The 15,433-nt window shown below is 37.5% G+C and overlaps 1 protein-coding gene across 5 annotated transcripts in view; it reads left to right on the top strand.

Moving 5' to 3' along the window:
* LOC125463008 (copine-8-like) overlaps window positions 1-15,433 on the top strand; it is a 636,730-nt gene that overhangs the window by 537,652 nt on the left and 83,645 nt on the right. For all 5 annotated transcript variants that reach the window (XM_048553605.2, XM_048553606.2, XM_048553607.2 and 2 more), the window contains 3 exons: window positions 1,670-1,716; window positions 3,168-3,349; window positions 5,267-5,394. In XM_048553605.2, coding sequence (XP_048409562.2) covers window positions 1,670-1,716; window positions 3,168-3,349; window positions 5,267-5,394 — 357 coding nt within the window. The remainder of the gene's footprint in view (window positions 1-1,669; window positions 1,717-3,167; window positions 3,350-5,266; window positions 5,395-15,433) is intronic.

Below are 15,433 nucleotides of genomic sequence, written 5' to 3'. Positions count from 1 at the left end.
TTGAATTGGCTTGGCCACTTTAGAAGATCATTCAGAGTCAACCACATTATTGTACATCTGAAATCACATGTAAGTCAGATGAGGTAACAATGGCAGATTTCCTTCACTAAATTCCAGATTTCTCTTTGAATTCAAATTCCATCGTCTATGGTAGTGGGATTCAAACACAAGTCTCCTGAGTATCACTGGGTCTCTGGATTACTAGTCCAGCAACAATACCATTATGCTATCACCCTCCCTATTGTACCTTTCAGTCTCCTGTCAGTTATTATTTCAGATCGTGTATAGGTATTTTGAGAACAATTTCTAAAATATCTGCATTTCTTTAGTTCAGACATCTTGAACATTGCAGCTTTTTAATTGCTTTACAATTAGCTTAAAAGTGACTCAAGCCTTGAACTTCGGAAACCTTTCCATGTACACCCATCTACCTGTCCATCCCTCACTCTCCTCCAAAGCGCTCCTCAAAATCTAAGCCAAGCTCTTGATTCCTTACCCCAGTAATCTTCTTCCATGTTCAGTGTTTTGCCTTGTTTGAAATATCTACTGTGAATCATGTTGGAGCATCTTATTACTTTAAATACAAATTTTTTAAAATGTAATTTTGTGGTCAGCAATCTGTCTCGAAGTTCATTCCCCATATTGATTACTCTTTGTCTTGTTTAATGGCTTTAAAGCCCGGGAACAACATTGCTCTGGAACTCCTCCTCGCTGAGCATAAATAGCACGGTGTGAATAGAGTAAGAGAAGAAGAGAGAAGGACACAGGGAGATAGGCTTTAGCCAGCTGTCCAGTTGTGTGAGTTTTGAAATACTCGCAGAGAAGCATGTGGAATAGACTAACTGTTTACGGAACGTAATTGTAATATTAGATACTGATATATCTCAGAATACCATGTTTCAGTCTTAATATGTTTTTAAAAAGTGTTATAAAGAAGTCCAAGCCTGAAGACAGTTCTTGATCTTGCCTTCGCTTCTACCAGTCTGTCATGAACTCAAACTCAGAGATGTATGCATCAAATCAAACATCAAAACACTTTCATGAAGGGTGTTTCCCTGATCTCTTGTATTTTTATTTTGAGCCCATGTTCTATAATGCTATAACAACAGTTTAAGTGAAAGAACCTTTTAAAATCATTTTACAAATGCATCCTAAAAATAGAAAGTCTTGTTTCTCTAGTCATATCTTACAGCCTTATTGTTTGGCGTTGGGTCATGTCTTTTCTCTGCACTGTCTTCAGCATTTATATGCCTTCTGGTTGGAAACTACAACTGTATACAGTATTTTTTGGCTAAATCTGACTGGAGAGCTATGAAGTCTGATCGTGACCCCCTTTGGGAAAACACCAGAATATAGTTTCTTTTTATATTTCTGCACTGTATTATGAGATGTGTTGAGAATCAAGTCTACTGTAATATGCTTATTTCAGGTCTTACAAGTACTGATAAATGGTTAACATTTCATTTATGGTGCTACTTGAGCCTAGGATGTTGATAAAGATCTCAATATGTATCTGCATTTATAAAAAACATCTTTAAACTCTCCCTAAATCACTGCAGCATATCAAGAAAAGCTCTGTAGACCATTATTGAAATAAAAACTAACACAGAATCATGTCTAAGAAGTATATTTGAGATAAAACATAATGTCTTCCTGTTTAATCTTGCAGAACTCAGATAAATTTTACAGTGGCTATCGATTTCACAGCTTCTAATGGTAAGTACTTAAGCTTTTGATAACTCTCCACTACTAATTGAGTTTGTCTCACTTATGCAGGTGGCTATGAGTTACTGATTTATGGTCTAGATCAAACATTTGATTATTTTTCCATGGGTTAAATGGACATTAGAACATAGAACATAGAGCAATACAGCGCAGAACAGGCCCTTCGGCCCTTGATGTTGCACCGACCTGTGAACTAATCTAAGCCCCTCCCCCTACACTGTCCCATCATTATCCATATGCTTATCCAAGGACTGTTTAAATGCCCCTAATGTGGCTGAGTTAACTACATTGGCAGGCAGGGTGTTCCACGCCCTTCCCACTCTCTGAGTAAAGAGCCTGCCTCTGACATCTGTCTTAAATCTATCACCCCACAATTTGTAACTATGCCCCCTTGTACAAGCTGAAGTCATCACCCTCAGAAAAATTAAGCTTTAGTAAATATTTTATCATGTATTAGAAAACTTTCAAATTACAATGGAGATCTTTACACAATTTTAAGTCATTGATCTGTAGTTTATTTATATTTGTTGTATAATCACTGTACTCCACTGGAAAGATGTTTCTGCAATTATAGACGAAGAGGATTGATGTCAATGGAAAGGACATATAGTGCATTAGGCAGCATTTACCAGGAATGAACTTCTTTTCTTAATGCTAATGTTTTACAAAATTAAATGTTGAAAATGCTTAGCAAAACCTGTTTTTAATTATCTTATGACAAGAGCATGTTTTGTTTGATAAATTGTCGATAGTGTGCTGCAAGTGTTGTTTGGGAATACCCTTGAGGAAACTCCCAGCAATGGTCTTTCATTTAAATAGTATAATTGAAACAGCCACGTAAAAGCTTGAGTAAAAATTGTTATTTGATGATTGAATTCATAGAAATATATTCCGCTGACCTAATGATGGAAAGGCTGCTATTTGCCTCAATGACAATAGACTTGTATTGAATGGGACTAATAATTCCCTTACAAATTATGCCGAGGGAAAACTTGATCCATGGTGGCCAGGCACAGAAAAGGTGGGCTCTACTATTGAAACTGGGAATAACTATGTTGGGAGAGCCTAGAAGGAATAAACACCTTCATTTAGACCCTCTCCATTTAGAAGAGTCTAAATGTTTGATTAGGGTTGCGCTTTTCTGCCCAACCTTCAGTTTACAGAGTCAAGGTTCGTGCAGTCAAGCAAATCACCTAAACCTGTGAATCAGGCACAATACTCTTGTAGTGCAGTGAAACCCTGGGATATGGATGATGGCCCCTGAGGGAAATCTGTCCTATTGTGAAAATAAGTTGCTACGTTGTTGGTATTAATATGAGTCAGTATAATTTCATTGATATCTTGAAATAACATAGCTAACAACCACAGAAACATAATAATTGTCTTAATTATTAAAAGATTTTGTTTTAATAGATTGTTTTTCTTATTATTTGCTTCACCAGGAAATCCATCTCAGTCCACCTCATTACACTATATGAATCCTTACCAGATGAATGCGTATGCAATGGCACTGAAAGCAGTGGGGGAAATCATTCAGGACTATGACAGTGATAAGATGTTTCCAGCTTTGGGATTTGGAGCTAAACTGCCTCCCGATGGAAGAGTTTCACATGAATTTGCTCTGGTAAAATGTTTTAATGCGCTGCTTTTGCAATGTCAGGTCTAATATGAGGAAAGACATTTGAAGTATGGATGGGAACAGAGCAGGTGTGTATAGTAGCTTTAGTGTACTTTGACAGGGAAATAAGAAATTGGAGCAGGGCCTGGGTCTCATAAAATCCCACAATTCAAACAGATCTTGGCTAATCTTCTGCTTCACTGTCATTTTCATATACTGTCCTGCTAACTAATAGAACAAATGCTTGAAAAAAAGTAAGAACCCAACAAAGGATAATGTTTGCGTGAAGTAAATAATAGAAAATGCCCGTTCCTTGTGGGCTTTGATTTCCCACTGTGTAATTGCAAGAACCTTGAGGTCAATTTACATCTACAGTCCAACTCATGGATACACTGTGTTTATTTAGGGTTGTCAACTCTGGGTGAATGGATTCCTGGAAAGTTGGTCACATAAGATTTTACCATATGATGCTTGTTCGTTTTGCATATATTCTGGTATTTACCTGCAGCATTCTTGCAGTGACAACATTTCAAAAGTACTTCATTGATTGTAAAGTGATTCAAAATGAGAGAAATTGTCTCCACTTGTATGAAAGTCAGATCTAGAGGCCTTCAATTGTGCAATAGCATTCATCAAAATTGAAGAGAAGTGCTTTCACTCAAAATTGGTAAGATTGTGGAATCTGTAACAACAAGCAGCAATTCTTAAAAGAACATCAAACCATTTAAATGGAATCTAGGTATGCATATGAGGAGCAAAGTGTCAAAGGGTATGCTGATTGGCTTAAGTAAAGCAGCACAAATGCCAGCAAAATCAAGTTGGTTCAAGAGATTTGTTTCATGCTATAGCCTCTATGAAATTCTGTGAAAAAGTGCTGCATAAATGGGAGCTCTTTCTTCAAAAGTTACATTTCTGTATTCAATATCATTGTTCATTCTGGGTCTAAAAGAAAACAAAAAAAGTTGCTCATTTGCAAGATTTGGTTGGATGTTGAAATTTTTTTTCCACAGGGTGAAAGCAAAATCAGAAAATGTTGTCACTGATTTGTGCTATTGCTTACAGGTTCAGCTGCATGTTCATGATTGACATTGATTTGCTCTCAAGCTTGTCCCAATCTTGTAGATGCACAAGTGGAGAATATAAAGTGGAAATAAACTCAATTACAAATAAGGCTGGGTAAAAACAAATATTTCCATATCTGACAAAGTTCCTGGACGTGCAGCCATTATTTTATGTTGACCTGAAGAGCGCCTTTGATAATGTTTTCACATTTTCCAATTAATATAACAAGATGTTGTTCTTGCAAAGTACATTCAGATTAACAACATGCAATGAACTGATAACCTTAAGGTTTCATCAGAGGGATCGTATTCAATTTGATGTTCATTTTAGCAGCTGATTAAGTTTTCTCATTTGATTATGACAAGTTCAGGGGTACTTTTGTTGGAAATCCATTCAGCTTTTCACTATAGCATTCATAATAACAATCAAAAATGTAAGACTCCAGTAGTATTACAAAATCAAGGATCTTGATATGCAAGTGTCATGTTGAAATTTTATTCACACAACAGGGATACGGCCAAAAGGAACAACAGGGATTCTGTGTTTCCATAAATTTAATAGTAAAGTACAAATATTGATGGTCAAAATTCATAACGGTGCCAAATTATTTAGGCGTGTTCAGTGCCTTTCAGTAATAATATTAAAATACTTCTGTTAAACTTCATAATGAAACAGCATTAGAGTTGAAACATGGACAAAACTGTGAAGTAGATCAGTGACAATAAGAGGTGAATAAGTGACAAATAATATTTTTACTTTAATGATAGAAATATATCCCAGTATCTGAAACAAATACCAGAAAAAAATCTGAGTTTCGCGCTAATCTCCAATTGTGCTTTATTTCCCCGGAACATCTTACAGAATGGCAACCCTGACAACCCATATTGTAATGGTATCGAAGGAATTCTTGAAGCATATCACAGGAGTCTCAAGACAGTCCAGCTTTATGGACCAACAAATTTTGCACCAGTGATTAATCACGTAGCAAGGTAATATTAGCAGATCTTTAGTACACTATTTTTACAGTCTTAATCCTTTATTCTGATATATGTGTAAATCAGAGATTTATTTGACTCACTTCAGTTAGAAATTTTGGTACAAGATAATAGACAGATTAAAAAGACATTGTAAATCTGTTGAATTATTGAGCACCATAGGAATTAAATCGTTGATGATTAATGTTTTACAATAAACCGTGTTTTCTAGCAAATGTCACAGTCTGAGCTAAAATGCCAGATTGTTGTGTTGATAAATGTTACAATGCTTTGAGTCCTTTAAACAACGCTAATGATGAAAAGATCATAAATTTCCATGACACACAATACAATTGATAGACCTGCATTCAAACCGATGTAAAAGTGGAAAACGCCTGGTGTTAACAAGGTGTGGAGCTGGATGAACACAACAGACCAAGCAGCATCTTCGGAGCAGGAAAGCTGACGTTTCAGGCCCAAAACATCAGCTTTTGTGCTCCTAAGATGCTGCTTGGCCTGCTGTGTTCATCCAGCTCCACACCTTGTTATCTCGGATTCTCCAGCATCTGCAGTTCCTATTATCTCTGATACAATTTAAACTCCTGGTGTTGTTTGGGTTACCACATCCATATATCCAAAAAAATTCCTACTTACATCTCCCTTACTAGAGCTTTTAACACAAATTATGGCCACATTTAATTAAGAACTTAGAATATTAATAGCTGACATTGACATTTTGTTGATGAACCAATTGAATCACTCAAAATATTTACCAATTTTATTTCAAACATTAATATCTGAAATAGATTTTGGACAATTATAGTCTCAAAGTAAGATTTTAAATAAACCAAACCACACATTTTAAAAAATTTCTGAAATATCCATTCATTCGTTTGGTGTATGAGTAGACTAGCAAATGGAAATGTGTTTGAAGTTGGAGTTTGGTAATCCTAGAAGGACAAGGTCAATGAGTATCACATTCTGCTGGGTCTTTCCCTGCAAAAAGCTGTAAGGCCCTTCAGCTATTTACTTCGATAAACCTGAAATAGCTCTAATTCTGGTATACTTTTCACAAGAAATGTACTCCCTATTAAAACTAGATTCTCATGACTCTTCTCTGGGACCTCTCCATCCACATGTTAATACTGACTATCAGCTCTCGAGGTCAACTTGACAATATTTACATTGCTGGAGGATGAACAGCATTATGGCAGATTCTGAATCTCACCTTCAAATGCTCTCCATCCCAGACTACCTCTCCCAGTGGTGTTAAAGTATAGAGTAAATGATTATAATACCTTTATTCCAAAGATGCCCAGTGAGCAGGTGCGAAAGGAGCTATATCATCATGACATCAGATCACTGGTAAGACTGGAGCAGGGTCAATAAAGCTTCAGCAGTATGTCCTCTTTCATAATTCCTTGTAACATTTTAATATAGCCTGCTAATGATTACTCACCAAAGGTTAGACATCACATTTCTTCAGAAGCAGCATCTCATACAAAATCCCTTTCAAATACCTTGGAAACTTTGGACACTCTGCACTGCACTAGTGGATCTTAAGATCAATCTCCTCATCATCATTGCTAATTGTTTAGTTTAATATCCCTACTCCTTCATACTTTTGACTCATTTAGCAACGCCATTGGGGTTCTGCTAGTAGCTTCAACATTTTCTACTTGAAACCAAAGGAATTTTCAAACAAGTGAGTCGACAATTCCAAAAACTTTGCTCCCCTTTTATAACTAATCACTGAGGGAAGGTCACAATCAATCCAAATGGCGTAGCTTACATTGAAATTATAACATCACCATTACAAATCACCAATCTAAAGTTTAAATAAGAAGAAAGAGCCTGCACAACAGATAAATATTGAAACGTATGGTGATGAGTTATCCAATCGTGCTGATTGACCAAAACAGTACACTACATGTACGATAGATCCTCTAGTTCTATAAAAGCAAACTATAGGAATAGAAATTCTCATTTGTACAGTGGAGAATTTTGTTTTGCGATTGATTTGCAGCATTTATTGAGTTAATATATTGAGGATTCTGCTTTTCACTAGTCTAATGGCTGATTCAGGCATGGTCAATGGGTAAATGGAGACTATTCTATATGTCATCTTTCAAATCCACTCCTAAAATAAAAACATACTAAAAATTTTAAAAAACAATCAAATAGAAATTTGTGTATAGCTAGACTACAGGCATATTAATCTCAGTAGTTCAGTTGAGTGAAGTATATATAAATTTTAAAAGTTTTTTTTCAATTAAATTTAAATTGTGCTAAATGTAACTTCATATTTTTAGTTTTGAACCATAATTGACTTACTAAACAGAATTTGCTACACTTCAACCAGCCAATCAAACACTGCTTTTGTTGCAGTAACTGTACCCACCCTGTTTCACCACTTTGAGAATAAAGAAATGGAAAAATATAACTTCAGTACAATTCATTTGGGTATTACCCAATTAGTTAAATTCCCATTTTTCTGGCTTTACTGTGATATGATTGTCTAGATTTACCTTTAGCTCTGAAGAACTTGGAGCTAGTTGTCCTTTACTTCAACCATTTCTGTCTGTCATGGGTGTTTCATTGAATTCCATCTTTTAGACAGGGTTAGAATTAAGGCTGGTTCAGTGATTCTTCAAATTTTGAAAAATGTACTTGGCAGTCTGCTAGCCCTTACTCCTTTATGGCTGGTAATAGGCATCCACAGGCTGCTGATGTGGAACAGGAAGTAATTTGATAAGTCAAAATTTTTAGACGTGGATCCCAAACTACTATTCTGATCAATCCCACAGAAACCATTAGTCTGGACAAGTATTCATTTCCTGCGTCTACAGCTCTCTATTTTAAGAGGATATTAGCGGGGAACATGATGAACAAAAGTCCTCTGAATTGATATCGTGTGAATCTTAATTGGCATCTACATCAATATTGACTCAACCTTCTACAGTACAATTGCACAGAGCTGGCTGCTTAATTAATGAGAATGGCAACAGCGTATTTCCTTGCAGTCCATTTTTGATAACCTAGCTCATGGCCAGAAGCTTCCAGTGGCCAGTTTATATAAGAGCTGACAATTTCCCTCATAGCCATTAAAGATGGCCTGTGTTGAGCAGACATGCTATACATTGAGAGTAAGGTTACAATGTCCCTCTAGAGGACTGAGTTCAAAGCATGATTTTTTTTCATTGACTGGCAGTGACACAGGAACCGCAAAATAAAAGGTTAACATTTCTTAGACTTCTTTAAACACAACAAATCTTTTTAGTGTTAGAAGTCAGTGCACTATAGTCTGTGTAGATATAAATTGTGATTCCTCATTTTCGATTCCATAGAGCCTCCAGCAAACAGTATAACTATGGTTCCCCTTCCCATCCAAGCCAGTAATATGATGCTGCACTTAAGAATGTTGGTGTTACATTAAATTAAGTGTTTGGAAAATAGTGGGCAGGTTAGAGGGATAGCAAGGAGTAACTACATTGACCAAGCTCCAACCATTGCTACCAAATGTGCCAAACAATCTCATTGTCAGAAGAAATACAGTTCGAGTTCAAATTTTGCCTGTTCCTCCTGTGAACAGCAGTTTTAGATCAGAGGAGATAAAGCCTCCAAGGTATTTAAAAGCAAAATATAGTAAAATAAGGCTACAGTATGAAAGATTTATCTTATATGCATAATCATGGCAGTAGCTTGACATGCCTCAAAAACAAAGATTGAAGAATTTTAAGGGTTAAAGATTCATTGGTGCCAGGAGCTTGGCATTCAGGCTATTTCTGAAGATTACCATTTTCATTGTGCAAAAGAGGTAACAGTGAGAATATTTAGCATAGTTTTCCAAACAGTTTATGTTAGCAACTTATTAACTTATTTCATTTTAATGTATTGTAAACATTAAGTCGACAAGAGGTTCAAATTCCCTGGGTTGCCCAACATGTATCATCGCAGTGAAAGTGTTACAATTTGTGCAAAATGAACTTAAAATGAAGGACAATGACAAAATACTGTGTAGTCATTCCAAACACAAGCATTGAACTCAAAAGCAGACACTGGTGGAAAAGCTCAACAGGTCTGGCAGCGTCTGTGGAGAGAAATCAGAATAAACGTTTCAGGTAGACTGACCCTTCCTCAGAGAAAGGTTCTCTGGACCCGAAATGTTAACTCTGATTTCTGTCCACAGGTGCTGTGAGACCTGCTGAGCTATTCCTGCAATTTCTGTATTTGTCTCTGATTTACAACATCTGCATTTCTTCTGGTTTTTAAAATCATAGAAATCTTGGATGTGTTGATTTGCAGAAACAATTTATTCTCATTAAATTGATACAGGTGCTATATTACTTTGAAATGTAATTCCCTTCCAAATACAAATTAATATGCATTTATGAAGAAAAACTGACTAATGCAAACTGATACCTGAAAGAAATACCACCCAAGTAATTTACATGCAAATTAATAAATTTTCTCATATTTGGATGTGGCAAGTACAAATATACTGGGATCTGAGACTTAAAATTTTTTATAAGCATTTAATGACAATAGCTCTAACTGTCCTGTACCTTTATCAATCCCAAAAAGCTTTTCAAAAGCCTCAGCCCTGAAAATTACATCGGACTTTTAAGGCAACTTGTGATACACTTAAATTGGTCCATGCTTATGTCCCAGATATTTCAAATTGCAAGTTTGAAAAATCTGTTGTGAGATCTTCTGCATTAAACAATCAGGATATGGTCACAATGACAGTATCCATTGGTCTGTAACCAGTGTGAGCTAATTTTGCTGATCTGATGTGGCTGTGTGCTCTCTAGAGAGAGTGCCTGTGCATACCAATAGATCCATTTTGAATATTACCTTATTGGGCATTAAATTAAAAAAAAGAGTTATTCTCAAATCCCAAATCTTAGCCAGTTATTCATATCCAGGAATGGTTTAAAAAGTGACAATTAAGAGCTTGATCAATCACAAGTTCTAGACAGTGACAGACTCTGATTTCCACATAGAATACCTCTCCAAACTGGTCCGCTGCTGAGTTGGCTTCTTCAGATGTAATTACATTATGTACAGAAGCTGCAGGGTATTGCCAAAGAATCTTAATTGCTGGTTAATCACCCACCAGAAAATGTTTTATACTTTAATATTAATCTGCCTCAGAAAAAAATCCATTTAGCACTGAAATTCAAACTTCAAAAAATCATGGACATATCTTCTGGCATTGTATTATTGGATAGTTGGATAAAATCAAAAATATTTAATCCAGAGCAATTGAAATATTGTATGGGCTGAGACAACACCCTTTCCATTATTTCTACAGCAACTATTTCTGCCTCCAAACATCTCAAAAATGTCCTTTACGCAACATGTTTAGTTTGAGTTTTATTTAGCAGTGTTATAAAGTGCATATGTAATCTGTCTAGATGTCTTTTTTCTACTGAAAGCATCAGAATGCTTGACATACCTTTCAGTATGAGGTAGTGACTGTTACTTGTATGAAGAGTCATGCAAATTGTTTTCTGCATTTGGCCTGGTGAAAATGTTTTAATGTTTTCACAGTCTTAAAAACGTGGAAAAAAGGGTGAATTTCCAGTTGTTATTTTGTCATAAAACAGTAATACCGCCATTACAAATGTTGAACCGACATTATATATTTCCTTGAGTTAGCATCTTGTTGCTCCCTTATAATTTATACTCTTGTATTGCCCAATATCCACGTATATTGCAATATATCCTCAGGACAATAACAGTAAGACGCGACTATAATAATCTTTCCATTACCCATATATACATTTCTCATATCTTTTAAAGGAGGTACTGAAAAAAAATGCTGCAGTAAAACAGATCCTTTCTTTTATTCTTTGGGTATGGGTGTCAGGAGCAAGGCCCAATGTTTGTTAAAGCTGGAAGAACTGCAGATGCTGTAAATCAGGAACAAAAACAGAAGTTGCTGGAAAAGCTCAGCAGGTCTGGCAGCATCTGTGAAGAGAAAATCAGAGTTAATGTTTTGGATCCAGTGACCCTTCCTCAGAACTCAGCATTCTGAGGAAGGGTCACTGGACCTGAAACATTAACTCTGATTTTTCTCATCACAGATACTGCCAGACTTGCTGAACTTTTCCAGCAACTTCTGTTTTTGGCCCATCATTTGTTGCCTGACCCTCAATGTTCTTGAGGAGAAATATTGAGCCACCACATTTTCAAATTGTTGTAGTTCAGGTATAACTACACTGTATAAGGAAAGGAGCCTCAGGATTCTAACTAAGTGACAGCAAACAGGTATCAATATGCGGCAAGCGTTTTATTAACTGGTACCTATAGGACTAAGATTGTATGGGTAAATCAAATATTCTGGATAATCAAGAGGTATGCATAACTGCAGTTAATCCTGACTAAGCAAAGCTTTGAGACAGCTATGTCCCTCAAAAAAATCTATATAAAAACATCAACATGGCTCCTAAAGTGAATGTAAAAGCAGCGTTTTCACGTTTGTGCATGTGCTTGTGCACATGCGTGTGTGTAAGATACAGAGACCCCTCCATACCTGTGTACTCAGCCAGGCAAACCTCAAGCTGGTCAGAGATGAAATTAATCAGTTCAGCCAATGCAACCCCACCCCACCCCCGCCTCCTGCCTCGACCCATAGACACATGCAAACTAAGTGTAGCACCAAAAGGCTTGCATGCACCGTATTCACTTGGTTTTGAGCAGCAAACCCCCACTCCCCTACTACCCCAGTGGCATGGCCATCTCTCCTCCATGATTGAGACTTCCCTCTGGTACTGCCAGTCAGTGCGCCTGCGGCTACCATCTCCTTCACCACTTCGTCATCCAGAAACTGCGCTAACCTGGTCTGGTCATTTTGCTCCTTGGCCTCGTAGACTTCATTAGTTTTCTGAGTCATTACCTCCATTTCCTGCTACTCGGTTAAGGCCTTCTCCACTGCCTTGGTGGTGTCAGTAATGTTAAATTAAGAGGCAGGCTAATCCCCAACTTTTTCTTATTTCAAAGTTAAATGTGAGGTGCTGTGTTCCAGATGCAAATAGATCAGTCAGACTGGTCAATTTAAGCAAAACACAATTCATTCAAAACTGTAGTTAAAATACACTAATGGAAAGAAAAAACTTGGAATAATTTAAACTCTATTGTAACAATTCACAGAATAATAGATTATTTTACCACTAAATTGTAACTGTTCCAGTAAAGCAACATCCCGTAACTATCAAATAGAACGAGATACATACAGCAACTCCTGAGAGAGAGCGTGTTTAGCAGCCTGCCTTCCAAACCTGCCGAAACTCCAGCAACAACTGTCATAAGCTGACCAAAAACCTGGACCTGAGAGCCCAAAATCACCCACCCACGCTGCCCCTATTACTCCAACTTTTAAAAAGAACCCTAAGACCTCACAAATTCTTTATCTTCTCATAGACTACTCAAAACCTGTACCCCAATCTTTCTCAAAGAAATCAGGACAAAACTTACCACTTAAAGCCACAGCATCATTGCACTGATGTTGGCCATCCTTGTTTTCTCAGCTTGCTCCTGCAGGTTTGACATTCCAGTTGACACCATAAATACTTGGACGTCGCAGTAGATCTCAGTAAATGAGGCATATAATTTTTGCCAGTTCATCAAGAGGTCTGGTTGATAAGGTGTTGGTTAAAACCAAGTTTGTTGTAGTTGTAGGATGTTCTGTGGCTTGGTGAGCAAGTTAATGGTGCTGTTCCCATACATCTGCCCATCTTGTGCATCTAGGTGGTATAAGTTCTGGGTCTGGAAGAAACATTACTGAGTTGCTGCGGTGTGTTTTGTATACAGTACGTGCATTACTAATGGAAGCAGTGGATGTTTAAGTTGCTCGATAGGGTGCCAGTGTAGTAAACCGCTTTGTCCTGAATAGTGTTATGCTTCTTGAGAGCTGCTGGATTTAGCGAGGCAGTGGATACTCCACCACCCTCCTGACTTTTGCCTTGTAGATAGTGAACAGGCTTTTGGGGAGTCAGGAGGTAACTTATCTGACCTGGAATTCCTAGCCACTTATCTGCTGTTGGAGACAGATCATAATATGACTAATCTAGTTCAGTTTCTAGTCAATGGTAATCCCTAGGAAGTTGCTAGTTGTGTACACACTGAGATTTTAAACCAACAACCATTTTATGTCACACCAGCATATGAAAGCACGAAGTACACTTCTTCGTGAAATTTTCACAAATGAATATAAGTCCTCATTTTATAAAAAAAAACCCATGCTATGCCTGTTACCTGACTAAATTCACCAACAGACTAGCAATTTCTGAATTCCATTGTGACTAATGTTTCAATAAGACAGGAAAGCCAAAAGTCTAGCTTTTCACTCTTTTCTCAGCTGTGTGTCAGACAGTTGTCTTATCAACTTAATAATGGAGGCTGCCAATCAGAAGCCTTGCCCTCGTCTCTGGTATGAGCGGACTTTGAAGACTTGTAGAATTTCAAGGGTACAACTATTAATATTGCATTTTGCATCCCAATGTATACGAAAGTAAATGAATGAGTACTGTGTACCTGGATACTACTGAAATCTTGGCTGCTTTGGTCAGGCAGGTGGAGGGGAGGGTGATGGGCTGGGTAAGTTAATGATGCCCTACATAGGTATAATGATAGTCTTGATTTTAACTCCATTATTAAAGTCGCTTGGCCAGATGATTCATCTCCAGAAGTCTGAGTGGCCCTGGTTTTCTTAGTGTTCCATACAGATTAGTCTTATATTTCTCTGTGCATAGTCTTTGCAAAAAGAACATGTGAACTTGCTGGGATAGACAGTTGGTGCTTTATTCAGTCCTATTCCACTAGATATTCTCAACATGTTCATTTCTGTGTTGCACCTAAGACAAGGCTTTTCGTCAGCCTGGTAATCATAACAATCTGTACATTATTTGAATCCATTTAAAAATTTTCAAAGATACTTTCCAAATTTGACTGTTTAAAACTCTAGCGACAGGTTTTTGAGACTATCCAAGAAGAATTGAATATATGTTTCCACTTGCCTTTCATCTAATATGCTTTGTGAAAGCAAAGTCATTTTTCAAGGGAAAGACATCCTTCAAAGTAATGCGATGATACTTGAAATGATTTGGATGTGAGTTTGCTCGCTGAGCTAGAAGGTTCGTTTTCAGACATTTCGTCACCATTCTCGGTAACATCATCAGTGAGCCTCAGGTGAAGCACTGATGTTATGTCCTGCTTTCTATTTATCTGTTTAGGTTTCCTTGGGTTGGTGATGTCATTTTCTGTATTGGTGATGTCATTTCCTGTTCTTTTTCTCAGAGGGTGGTAGATGGGTTCGAAATCAATGTGTTTGTTGATGGAGTTCCGGTGGGAATGCCATGCTTCTAGGAATTCTCGTGCGTATCTCATGAACATCATGTACAAAATACCTTGCAATAACTGTGACAAACACTACATTGGTCAAACAGGCAGAAAGCTAGCCACCAGGATACATGAACATCAACTAGCCACAAAAAGACATGACCCACTATCACTCGTATCCTTACATACAGATGAGGAAGGATACCACTTTGATTGGGACAACACATCCATCCTAGGACAAGCCAAACAGAGACACGCACGAGAATTCCTAGAAGCATGGCATTCCAACCGGAACTCTATCAACAAACACATTGATTTGGAGCCAATCTACCACCCTCTGAGAAAAAGAACAGGAAATGGCATCACCACTGCAGGAAATGACATCACCAACCCAAGGAAACCTAAACAGATAAGTAGAAAGCGGGACATAACACCAGCGCTTCGTCGGAGGCTCACTGTTGATGTTACCTAGAATGGTGACAAAACATCTGGGAACAAACCTTCAAGCTCAGTGAACCAGCTTACATCTGGAACAAAATAAAGACCCACTCTCTTGTGGACCGAGAGGAGGAGAGTGCTGTCTTGGAGATGAAAGGAGGACGTCGGGTTGGCTGTGCACCCTTGCAAGCAGTGGATCTTAATGCTGGCTTTGGCTTAACGCTGGTTCAGGGGAGTAGCCAACCTGCAACGATGGCTGCGGCAAGCGCTC

The sequence above is a fragment of the Stegostoma tigrinum genome, chromosome 21 (assembly GCF_030684315.1).
Source record: "Stegostoma tigrinum isolate sSteTig4 chromosome 21, sSteTig4.hap1, whole genome shotgun sequence".
NCBI classification, from domain to species: Eukaryota; Metazoa; Chordata; class Chondrichthyes; order Orectolobiformes; family Stegostomatidae; genus Stegostoma; species Stegostoma tigrinum.
This window is presented reverse-complemented; position numbering and strand designations above follow the sequence as displayed.